Source organism: Erythrolamprus reginae, chromosome 1 (assembly GCF_031021105.1).
Source record: "Erythrolamprus reginae isolate rEryReg1 chromosome 1, rEryReg1.hap1, whole genome shotgun sequence".
Taxonomy (NCBI): Eukaryota; Metazoa; Chordata; class Lepidosauria; order Squamata; family Dipsadidae; genus Erythrolamprus; species Erythrolamprus reginae.
Window position 1 is genome coordinate 178,641,676 of NC_091950.1, and position 12,387 is coordinate 178,654,062.

The following is a 12,387-nucleotide window of genomic DNA, read 5'->3' on the forward strand; positions in this document are numbered from 1 at the left end:
GTTGGGCTCTCCCTGCCTGCTTGGAGGGACCCGTGGACGAGTGACGCAGCTTTCCAAAATGCAGGCCGTCTTTTGCCCACCCTTAACAGAAGGGGCTGCCTTGGCTTCCCCAGCAAGGAGTTGGCTGGGATGCTGCCAAAAGTTTAAAAGAAAAGTTTTGGGGACTTTTAGGAGCTCTCATGGTTGGATAGTGACACCCATCATTCCCAACCAGGTGGAGGAGGGTCTACGTTCCCACTTAGCATCCTGAGCCCCCTCCTCAAATACCCCTCACTGCTTTCCACCCGCTTGAAAGCAAAGGGAAAATCCCAGCTGCTTTGGCCGGCAACAGTCATGAACAATGTATATAAACAGATGTTGGCAGTCCGGAGGCGAACATGGGCAAACGCCCCCCTCGCCACAGCTGAAAGATGTTTCTCTAATGTGAGCTGTGGATCGAGGAGGACGCCCAAGTTGCAGACCCTCTCTGAGGGGGTCAATAATTCCCCCCCCCAGGGTGATGGACGGACAGATTGAATTGTCCTTGGGAGGCAAAACCCACAGCCATTCCATCTTATCAGGGTTGATAATTATGAGTAATATGAGTTTACACCCTCCACTATGCTTGTTGCAGGGGGCAAGTCATGACTGATGTGGAAAATCATCTCTGTGACGTGGGCTGGGCTGAGAGAGATTCTCTCCGAAAACTCAGATAGAAATGTGCATAGTAGATTTTTCCCTAATCGTTACCCCTGTAAATTATTTAGACTTGGATTGCGTATGACATAGCAGTGTGTGACTTTTCTGGATGCTTTTTCCCTTCTGTTTGTTTTAATAACGGAAAGTCATGGAAGAACAGCAGGCTTGGTTATCAAAAAGTGTGCAAGCTGTTGATTCCTTAGGGATAGGTTACACACCGTCTTTTGTCAAAGTTATCTTAAGATAGTTCCATAAAAAACAGGAAACAGACACACAGCATTCCCCTGATACATAACCACACAGAAATGTGTTTTCACCTTCCAATCAGAGAGGCACACAAACATATCCTTCCCTTTTCTCTTGCACTGTCTGTCATACCCACAGGCATTTGTACATACATACAACTTTATAGGCCTTCCTTCCTCTGGCTTCCCCCTGCACTGACATGAAAATCCCCTTTTCCTAGAAAGGTTAGCCGGGGGGGGGGGGGGGGAGATAAATCCCGTTTTCACAATGGGTTCTTACTGCCTAGCATGGGTAAAAATCCTAGCTTCCAGTACTGAGTGTTACCTGTCCCACCATGCTTGGAGTGGGCTTGTCTCTGATCATGTCTGCTAATGTGCTGTAATTGGACAGAAGAGATGCCTTGAAGATTAACAGCTGTTCTAGCAGCTACACTCAGAACTGGACATATAAAACATAGTGTTAAAAAGACTTTTTATGGAAATTGGTGAACATGGTGCCAAAGAAGATTTATTTATTTATTTATTTATTCATTTGTCCAATACACAAATACATAGGAAGAAAAATAGACATGTGATAATATAAAAGAGGGTGAGAGTGGACTTAGAGGAGAGGATATATGAAAGGAAGAGAATATAGAAGATAGGTGAAAGAAAGGAAAGACAATTGGACAGGGGACGAAAGGCACACCAGTGCACTTATGTACGCCCCTTACTGGCCTCTTAGGAACCTGGAGAGGTCAATCGTGGAGAGTCTAAGGGAGAAGTGTTGGGGGTTAGGGATTGACACAATTGAGTCCGGTAATCAGTTCCACGCTTCGATAACTCGATTGTTGAAATCATATTTTTTACAGTCAAGTTTGGCGCGGTTCGTATTAAGTTTGAATCTGTTGCGTGCTCTTGTGTTATTGCGGTTGAAGCTGAAGTGGTCATTGACTGGTAGGTAATATGATCTTGTAGGTAATACTCAAATCGTGTTTTAGGCGATATGAAACAGATTAGGTACATTTAGCCATGAGGGAACTCAGATGTGGGTTGATCAGTCACATGTTTTAATCAGGAGTAGACAACCTTTGTGGCATTGTTTTTCAAAACTGAAGTTAGAACGACACTGAAAAAAGTGACTCCTGACTATTTTTCACACTTATGACCATTGCAGCATCTGCATAGTCGTGTGATTTACATTTGGATGCCTGACAACTGACTCACCTTTATGATGGTTGCAGTGTCCCAGAGTATTATGATCCTCTTTTGCGACCTTCTGGCAAAAAAAATCAATGGGGAAACCAGATTCAGCTAACAACCTTGTTAGTAATTTAACGACTACGGTGATTCACTTAACAAATGTGGTAAGAAAATTCATAAAAGGGGGCAAAACTCACTCAACAAATTTCTCACTTAGCAACATAAATTTTGGGTTCAATCATGGCCGTACATTGAGGACTACCTGCTTATAGAAATGGTGACTCCCCAATAAGTTGAGCTCTAAAGGATGAGTAAATGGAAATTTAGATATTTGAATTTTATAAGAAATTTACTTTTTACTATAACAAAACCATAATTTGGAGATAACCCTGCTTTTGGGGTGGTATCTTCTAAATAAACTATAAATATTATTTTTTTTCCTAATCAGTTTCATCAATTTTGATATGGGTGCTTCTATTACAGTTTCTAAGATAATGATCCAATTAATGGCCCCATTTTTCTGACCTGTAGTTCCTGGGAATGGCTACCAAGGTATTCAAAACTGCTGCTTGTCTGTTCCTTTTCAGAAGGGTGAGTGGGAGGAAAGGAATAGCTGTAGATTTGGAAGAAAAAAGCCATTACTTATTCAACCTACCAGCTTTGATTCCTCCTATTCATGGTTTCTGAATTTGGGCTTAAAATGTATTCCACTGTGCTTGATTCTTCCAAATATCCCAATTGTATCCTCATTTTTTCCTTCCTGCATTATGTGACTGGGGACATTTCTTCAAGATACTCGAAGAAGCTTGTAGAACTGTTTTTAATACATTGGAAATGGAAAAGGTTACATTTTTTTAAAAAATGGTAAACGTAAATAGAGAAAGCAACCTCTTGCTAGGTAATAATCAAAAATGTATGAATTTAAATTTAACTAACCTCACATCCAGTATTATGTTGCCATTTTTTTTCAATATGTCTATTTTATCAACGGAGTCATTAAGAAGTTAATTGCACCATTATTGATTCATCATAATCAACTGAAACTAAATTACATTGTTGTTTTACTGTTGGAAAATGGTTTCACATTGTAAAAGTGAAAATGTTACAATAATTACGTGTGTGAAGTAAGGTTATGCATAGACCAGACAAAACCCCCAAATAATGTCAACAGAAAGCGATTTTTAAGGGGAAGAGCATGTAATTGCATGTACGGTATTATTAAAGAAAATATAAAACCGTATCTATTGATGCTGATACTCCATGCCTGTCCCTTGAGCATGAATAGCACATCTTTTAGCTGTAGTTAACACCAATGCTATATCATTTATCCATTTTCTTATAAGTGTTATTGCACAAAATAGTTCACTTAAGAATTCATTAAATCCTCTGTTTATGCTTGCTTGGTTTTTTTTTTTTTTAGACAGTATACATTTCTGAAGATTGCTTTAAAGATACGCATAACCCGAATTTGGAAAACATCTAAGCAACCACCACTAAAATACGCTTGTAATGGAATATGGAAATGACTTGCAAGGTTTTCTTTAATTTAACTCTGCAATAAAGTTAATGTTAGTACATCTGGGTGCTTTTTGTCTCAACTACTTTGTGAGGCTGACAACTATCTTGCAAATCTGAAAGTACATTCTCCCCAGATAAAACAAGTGAGGGTGCCTTCTGATAAATTTGTTACATTACTTTTCCTTCTTCAGGTTCAGTTGACTTTTCTCCAACCCTTGCCTGCTCTTGTCTCTCAAAGCTATTTTCACATACCATTACAGTGTTCCCTCGATTTTCACGGGGGTTACGTTCCAAGACCTCCCGCGAAAGTCGATTTTCCGCGAAGTAGCGGTGCGGAAGTAAAAACACCATTTTTGGCTATGGACAGCCAAAAACTACCCCCACGCACCCTTTTTCAAGGCAGCGCAAGGAGCCGGGCTTGAAATTAGGGCAGGGAGCGACGAAAGTGCGGAGGCCGGCAAAGATTGCTTTGAATGTCGGCTGCCCCTGCCCCCCCAGCGCCTCCGGCCCCCTCGCCGCTACCGCCTGCCTGCCCGATCCACCCCTCTCACCGGCTTTCTTCGGACACAGGTCCTCCTGCAGCAGCGCTGGCAGCTACGGCTTCTCATCCTCCTCATTCGGCCGGTAGCCGCTCTGAGCGCTTTCAGAATGCCTGCCTCGCCCCTCTCACAGTCCCTTAGCTGAGAGCGCTTTCATCCCAGCTATCAGCGAGGGGACTGCAGGAGAGGTGGGGGCAGGCGTTCTCACAGAGAGGGAGAGGGACAAAGAGAGAGAGAGCAAGAGGGGGGAGAGTGGAAGGTAGAGAGAGAGAGAAAAATGATGGAAAAAGGGAGAAAAAAGGGAAATGAGAAAATGATTGAAGCAGAGAATGACAGGAAAGAAAGAGAAAGAGAGAGAGAAGTGACTCTTGGTGATGACGTATGATGTCATCGGGTGGGAAAAACCGTGGTATAGAAAAAAACCCGCGGAGTATTTTTTAATTAATATTTTTTGAAAAACCGTGGTATAGCGTTTCGCGAAGTTTGAACCCCCGAAAATCGAGGGAACACTGTACACCCTGAAAAGTTGATTTCATTCTTGTTTCTGAAAATTGGGTATGCATTTCTTGCATACAAATGGAGGACAATAAAAATTAACCAACGTGTTTTAAAAGAAAGCAGTAACAGATGAAAATGAAGTTGTTTACTTGTCAGCTGATTCTATTTTTCTGCTCTTATTTTTCAGTGGGATGTTCTCATCTCTGCATTCGTGCCAGCTTTCTTGGCTTGGATATAGCATCGTATTAACACCTGGTTTTACTGCAGCCTGTCACTAATAACTCAAGAAAGGATGAGGAGATTTGTCTACTGCAAAGTGGTTCTTGCCACTTCTCTCATGTGGGTCTTGGTGGATGTGTTTCTCTTGCTGTACTTCAGTGAGTGTAACAAATGCGATGACAAGAAAGAAAGGTCCCTGCTGCCTGCTCTAAGGGGTAAGATAAAACTTGGTGATCTCCCTTGACTTAGTTTTGATGGTTGGTGAGTGGTGCTAATGTAATTTGAATGCCTAAGTGAAATACTTGAATTGGAATTGTTGGCAAGAATAATGTAACAGAAGTCCTTTCAACAAATCCAGCCTGAATGCTGTAAAATGTTTTCCCCATATACGATTAAGCTCAAAAATATGTTCAATGTACTGCAGCTTTCCTCAACCTGATGCTCTTCAGGTGTCTTGGGGCTACAATATTAGAATTCCCAGCCAGTTTACTCACGAACTAGAAATTCACGGAATTGTACTCTAATGTATCTGGAGAATAGCAAATTGGGGAATGCTGATCTGGGTTATTATCTAAGGCCCTTCCATCTGGCATTTCCATCAGAAATGCACAAGGGGCTCAAACAGCACTCTTCAACTTGAATTCTAAACAGTAATTCCTCCAGTTAAATTTGAGTGTAAACATTTGCTACTGTTCATCAAGGGGAGTGTAAATGGTTTACAGCAGTGTTTTTCAACCAGTGTGCCACGGCACAATAGTGTGCCTTGAGACATGGTCAGGTGTGCCGCAAAGCTCAGAGAGAGAAAGAAAGCAAGAGAGAGAAAGAGCGAGAGAGAGAAAGAGAACAAGAGAGAGAAAGAAAGAAAGAAAGAAAGAAAGAGAACAAGAGAATGAAAGCAAGAGAGAGAGAAAGAGAGAGAAAGAAAGCAATAGAGAGAGAAAGAGAGGGAGGGAAGGAGAGAGAGAGAAAGACATAGAGGGAGGTAGGGAGGGAGAGAAAAAGAGAGCAAAAAAGAGAGGAAGGAAAGAAGAGAAAGAAAGACAGATGGAGAGAGAAAGAAGGAAGGGAGAGAGAAATAGAGCGAAAGGGAGGGAGAGAATTTTTTTGTCCAAACTTTTTTTAGCCCCCCCCCTCCCCCCGCTCAATGTGCCCCTGGGTTTCGTAAATGTAAAAAATGTACCGCAGCTCAAAAAAGGTTGAAAATCACTGGTTTACAGAACTGTTTTCAGAGAAGAAACCTATGTGCTTCAAGATGAACTTTGCATTTTAAAGATGTTGATTAGCAAAATAATGGAAGTTTTAAAAAGGTTTCATTGGCTTTTAATATTCGCTGGTTTTATATACATTGTTCATGAACAAAAGCAATATGATTCCTTAAAGTACCCAAAACAAATAATCTTTGCTCTAAATATCTATGTATGGATGTACATACAAACAGTGCCATTCTCTTTTTGGTAAGCAACATTATGCTCTGCAATGCCTGGAGAGAGAAAAGAGGAGAAAGAATGGGAGAAAAATTGCAAAATACAAAGACGTTCAAATAGAAATAGAATGATTGGCAAAAGGAAACAAGCATAGCACCGATAGTAATTTGGCAACTTGGGTGCAGTCACAAAACATCTGAAGCATCACTTGAATATTATTGGCATTGACAAAATCACCACCAGTCAGTTGCAAAAAAGCAGCTTTACTTGGAACAGCTGACATCCTTTGATGACACCACTAACACCATCAAGCAACAACATCTACCTAAACTTAGGAAGACTTGATAGGTGGATAAAAGTGATAAATCTATATATCTTGCTGACTGTGTGATTAACAGTAATTCATTAAATTTGTGTGTTGCCTGACTTTCAACAACTTTGGGTGGCTCACAACAATCAAACAGTAATCAACTAACAATCAAATAGTAAGCCAAAGAAATTAAAGACACGAGAATATCAAGAATCCAAATCCAAACCATTCCTGTAAAATATGGTAGCAATTATAAGATGCAGCTATTATGAACTAATTTTAATCATTGTAAACAATCATTCTAATGCACAGTAACCAATTACAGTAAGCATTCATTCCATCAGGCACAAACCGAAGAGGCAGTAAGATTGGTTTGACTAATTAGTCACGATCAATTGTCCTTCCTAACTTTTTAATATAATTTCTAAAAAAAGAGCCAGGGTGATTCTGAGCCTCAAATTGGATTGGTATATATCACTTGTAAAAGGCCCTTTAAACTACTTTCATTTATAAGAGGGAAAGTGCAGCCCATCAATTTAATGAATAATGGAGAAGTCAACATATTTACTGATTTGTAGATCAAACATGAGAATAAATCAGTCTCTACCATGCTGTACATATACAGTAACTGCAGCCTTTAGCCTATTTTGCTAAAAGTGGATGTTTCTGATGTATTGCTTTGGAATGAAATGATCGGTTTCTCATTTTTTGAACCAATTCAATCTGCCCAATTGCAAAGGCCAGAGAACCTGATGTAGCAAAAATGTCTTTCTTCTGGGGAGGGTTGGAAAATATTGCTTTGTTTGTCTGAATCTTTTAAAGAGAAGTATTATCACCAAACTGAATTAATTAAGCTAGGGCATGAACTGGATCATGAATGTTATATGACAAATGGTTCATTCAGCTTCAGAATTTATTGCAGAAATAATTAAATCTGATACTTAGAGAAGGCAGCACTTCTTATTAAATCCCAGCCCAATTCTGTTCTGTGAGCATATGCTGTAATGTGACTTAGTGATATGCGTCTGCTGTTCTCCATACTGAGAGAGCGGGTCCAGCAGTCACGTGGGTTGCTCGCTGTCCAATCCGTCGAGGACCGAGCCTAGACTTTAAAAAGCCTGCTGGATCCGCCCCTTCCCCAGAATTCACTCGGTCCTGCGATCCAGCAGGACTCATGGTGGCTCGTTCCTCTCGCAAAACACCTTCCCTTCGTCTTCTTTCTATCCAGATAAGTAAAAATTTATTATTGCCTTTTACTTAAAGCTTGCCTTGGTTGCGCGCCAGCCTTACTGGGCTCGGCACCAAGGGAGAAGCTGCGGTGTGGCTATTGCGTTTTTTTCTAAAACGCCCTGCTCGCGCTGCTGCCGGATTGTATTTTCTTGTAAATCTACTCGGCCAGGAGGTTTACCGGCAAGCTAAGGATATAATAAAAGTTTTTTAAAAAGGGCTTTCTTCCTCCTGCGATGTGGGACTGTTAGCAAGCTTCCCTTGATTATCTCCCAGACTTTAGTATTCCCTCCATTTGCAAAATCTCAGAGCAGTTTATTTTGGCGCGAAGCCCCTCAGCATCCAGTAATTGTCGGCACTTGCAGATCGCCCACGCGTGTCCCGCTTGGTGCCAGTAAGTCCGCCGCTTGGCCCTGGATTAAGCTTTGAGACCCTCAGGCCTTTTCTCCCTGGCTAGACCTCCAAACCAGTGTGCCTTGGTTTACTTTGATTAAGGTTAGCAAGACCTGCCCCTCTGTACTCCCTGGCACGAACTTTGGTACCGACCAGATTGACTGTGAGTTGCAGACGCTCCTCGCCATAGGAGAAGGGCCCCCCTTCCTCTTGGGAACGTTGCCCTAGAAGCTTCTCCCACCAAAAATTTCGACTCAAGTCTTGTCCCTGTAATTTGTTCAGGCCATGACTTTGTTTCCCAAGAGAGGCACATCTAAAGGTCCCAGAGAGGTTAGGCCTACTGGTGATGAAATTGATAATATCCCCCAGGCCTCTTCCTCCTCTTCCTTGGGAGCCCCTACAATGGCTAAACATACCAGGGCTGAGAAGAGAAGGGACCAAGCTTTGCAGAGAATACATGAAAAATCAGCTAAACGTTTAAAGGTACAAGCCCAAGTGCCCATTAGCCCTGACCCCCCAGAGGCTTCTTACCTGCCTCCCTCTGGGGTCCCTGTGCTTTCTCTGGATGAGCCAAACCTAAACAGACCCCAACCTAACTTATGGGGCTTAGGTCAAGAGGAGCCAGACATTATGGAAGATCCCTCCGAGCTAGACCCATCCCAGGCCTTCAGGGAATCTCCATCTTTACCTGCAACCATTACTAATCTGCCTCCAGAGTTTCAGTCTGTGTTTTCTGCCTTATTTAAAGCCATTGATGCTAAGCTCTCGGCTATCAATGTGCCTTCTCACTCTCGTCCCCTTCCACGCTCCCCTCGGCCCGTGAGTTCTTCCTTATCCTACAGAATTCCAATTAATGAGGACTCAGATCCTTCTCAGAATGAGAACGATGATGTGGACGTAGAGGATAAAGATGACCCGTTCCATTGCCTGTCAGAAGATGAGGAATCTCAAATCAAGATTCCAGCCCCGGCTGCAATCTTTCCATTCCAACTCTTCAAATTTCTTCTATTTAAGGCAAGAGTTTCTACAGGCTTAGCCGGGCAAGATGAACAATCTGTTCCTTCCACAGATCCTCCTGAGGAAAATCTACCATACTTCATGAAGGAACAGGAAGACAAAGAGGTCATCCCCATGCCCAAATTGTTTAAAGATGCTCTGCTCAAGCAGTGGGACGACCCAGCCTTTGGCTTCAATCCCACAACTAAAGACAAGAAACTATATAAGCTTTCCCCTTCTTATGAAGACCTTCTTGTCTGCCCTAAACCTGATGAACTGGTAAAGACTCTACACTCTGCGGCTGCTATGCCTGGTGAAGCAGAGGAGATATTAAAACCCAAAGACAAACGCCTAGAGCAAATGCTCAAAAGATGTTTCTTCGCGGATACCTGGGCTATCAAGAGTGCAGCAGCAGCAGCTTTCTTTTCTAGAGCTATGCTTTTGTGGCTTCAACAGCTCCAGCAGCACATTCCCCCTGATGATCTACGGGGCCAACAGGATTTTAACAAAGTTTTGCAGCGGCCCAATATGTAGCTGATGCTACCTTGCAATCATCAAGATTTGCAGCCAGGTCAGTAGCGGCCTCAACGACGGCCAGAAGACTTCTATGACTTCAGGGCTATCCAACCAGTTCTCGCTTCCCAAAGAGGTCTGGTCTTCTACTCCATCCTCTTCATGGTCCCTAAGACATCTGGAGGATGAAGAGCCATTTTAGACCTTAAAAATTTGAACCAGTTTATTAAATATAGGAAATTTAAGATGCATTCCTTGTCATCCATCATAGCCGCTACCCATCCTGGGGACTTTATGGTCTCCTTGGATCTCACGGAAGCCTATCTCCATATTCCCATTGCCAAAGGTCACAGGAAATTCCTACTCTTTGCCTTCCAGGGCAAGCACTATCAATATAGGGCCATGCCCTTCGGGCTCTCTTCGGTTCCTCGAGTCTTTACTAAGCTCCTAGGAGCCCTGGCGGCTCACATCCGAGCCACGCCCATTCATATTTTATGCTATTTGGATGACATTAATTCATGGGGCCTCTAAAGAGGACACCTGCTCAGATCTCAACATTACCATGTCTATCCTACAGAATCATGGTTTCTCCATCAATCTCAAGAAAAGTCAGCTTCATCCATCTACTTCTATTCAACACCTCGGGGATATCATAAATTCTGATCTCTCTCAGGTTTTCTCTCTACTGAGAGAAAAGTCAGTATTAAGGAGCTCATTTCCCAAATACGATCTCAGAGAAGGACTTCCATCGTTACCCTGCTTTCTCTACTGGGAAAGATGGTGTCCTGCATTGGCATTATCCCCTAGGCCTGTCTTCATGCCAGGGATCTCCAATGGCTTCTGTTACCATTCCAGAGATCGGGGAACAGCAACTCAGCATGCCTCATCACCGTCCCAACCACAGTTTTAAGATCCCTTATGTGGTGGACCTCCCCCGTTCTGAACAAGGGATCCCCCTTCAGGTGTCCAGATCAATTCACCATCACCACGGATGCCAGTTTAACGGGCTGGGGAGCCCATGCCCAGGGCCTGATAGCTCAAGGCACGTGGTCAGCGGAGGAGGCTTCCAGACCTATCAACTGACTGGAATTGAGAGCAGTGTCTTTGGCCCTCAAACAATTCAAACCGCACATCATCAATCAACATGTCCTGATTCTCACAGACAATATAGCTACAAAAAGTCATATTTGCCGACAAGGGGGCACCAGGTCCAAGGCCCTGATGAGAGAAGCCCTGAAGTTGGGTCTCTGGGCAGAGAGGCATCTACAGTCATTAGGGGCCGATCACATATCGGGAGTCCTCAATGTACAGGCGGATTGGCTTTCCCAGTCGACTCTGGATCCAGGAGAGTGGAGCCTTCATCCTGCTCTGTTTCAGCAAACTTGCCTCAGGTTCGGTCACCCATTGCTAGACCTATTTGCGACTGAGGCCATGCTCAACTCCCTCGATTCTACTCCAGGTTCCCATCCCCGGAAGCAGAGGCAACAAATGCACTCAGAATCCCTTGGCCTTGAGGGCGTCTTTACGCCTTCCCTCCAATTCCAATTCTTCCAGATGTGATCCACAAGATCATCCTCGAGAAGACCCAGGTGATTGTGATAGCCCCTCACTTGCCACACCAGCCCTGGTTCACGGACCTACAACGTCTGCCCATCTAGGACCCCTGGTGAGTCCCCGTTTTGGAGGATATGTTGTGGCAGGGGGCCTCTCTCCATCCAGATCCGGAGTGGTTCCACCTCACCGCTTGGCTATTATCTGGCGTGACTTAGATCTGCGAGGATACGACCCGGACACTGTAGAAATAATCCTAAAAGCCAGAAGGGTATCCACCAACAGGATTTACGACCATACCTGGTCCAAATTCCACCAATGGTGCTCACAGGAGGATCTATCCCCCCTGTGTATTCCCATCCACAGGATAGTAGCTTTCCTCATGAAGGGGTTTCAGCAAGGCCTTTCATCCAGCACCATCCGTCGCCATCTGGCAGCCCTATCTTCGGTCTTAGCAGGGCCTCGCAGACAACCACTCCGCTCCTTTCCAGAAATTCAAGAATTTCTAAGAGGTATTTCGAACCTCATACCTTCCAGGGTTCACAGATACCCATCCTGGGACTTACTGTGGGTTCTCCATTCCCTCACTCAGGCACCATACGAACCCCTAAGATCAGCATCCTTCAGGTACCTATCTTACAAGGTAGCATTCCTGGTGGCAATAACATCTGCCCGACACATCTCAGAATTGGCAGCCCTTTCCATTAGGCAGGATCTATGCCAGTTCCATTCTGAGAAAGTAGTCCTGCGCTTGGACCCCACCTTTCTACCCAAGGTCAGTTCCATGTTCCACAGATCCCAGGACATTGTGTTGCCTTCATTTTGTTCCAACCAGAACCATCATCTTGTGGTCAGATGGCACACTTTAGATCTCACCAGAGCGCTGAGACTCTACATCCAACGAACGAGACCCATTTGAAGGTCTGAAGCCCTATTCGTGGCCTACCATCCCAGATCCATGGGATCCAAAGTATCCTCAACCATAATAGGTCGTTGGATCCGAGGGACTATCTCAAAGGCTTATGAGTCAGCTTCCCTCACCATACCTAGAAGTATCACAGCACACTCCACAAGAAGTGCAGCCACAACTGCCG

The 12,387-nt window shown here is 43.7% G+C and overlaps 1 protein-coding gene across 1 annotated transcript in view; it reads left to right on the forward strand.

Annotated features, from left to right (window-relative positions):
- The window catches only part of GALNT13 (polypeptide N-acetylgalactosaminyltransferase 13), a 290,475-nt gene that overhangs the window by 42,518 nt on the left and 235,570 nt on the right, over positions 1-12,387 (forward strand). Inside the window, exon 2 of the mRNA XM_070731536.1 lies at positions 4,848-5,094. Coding sequence (XP_070587637.1) covers positions 4,953-5,094 — 142 coding nt within the window. The 5' untranslated portion in view covers positions 4,848-4,952. The remainder of the gene's footprint in view (positions 1-4,847; positions 5,095-12,387) is intronic.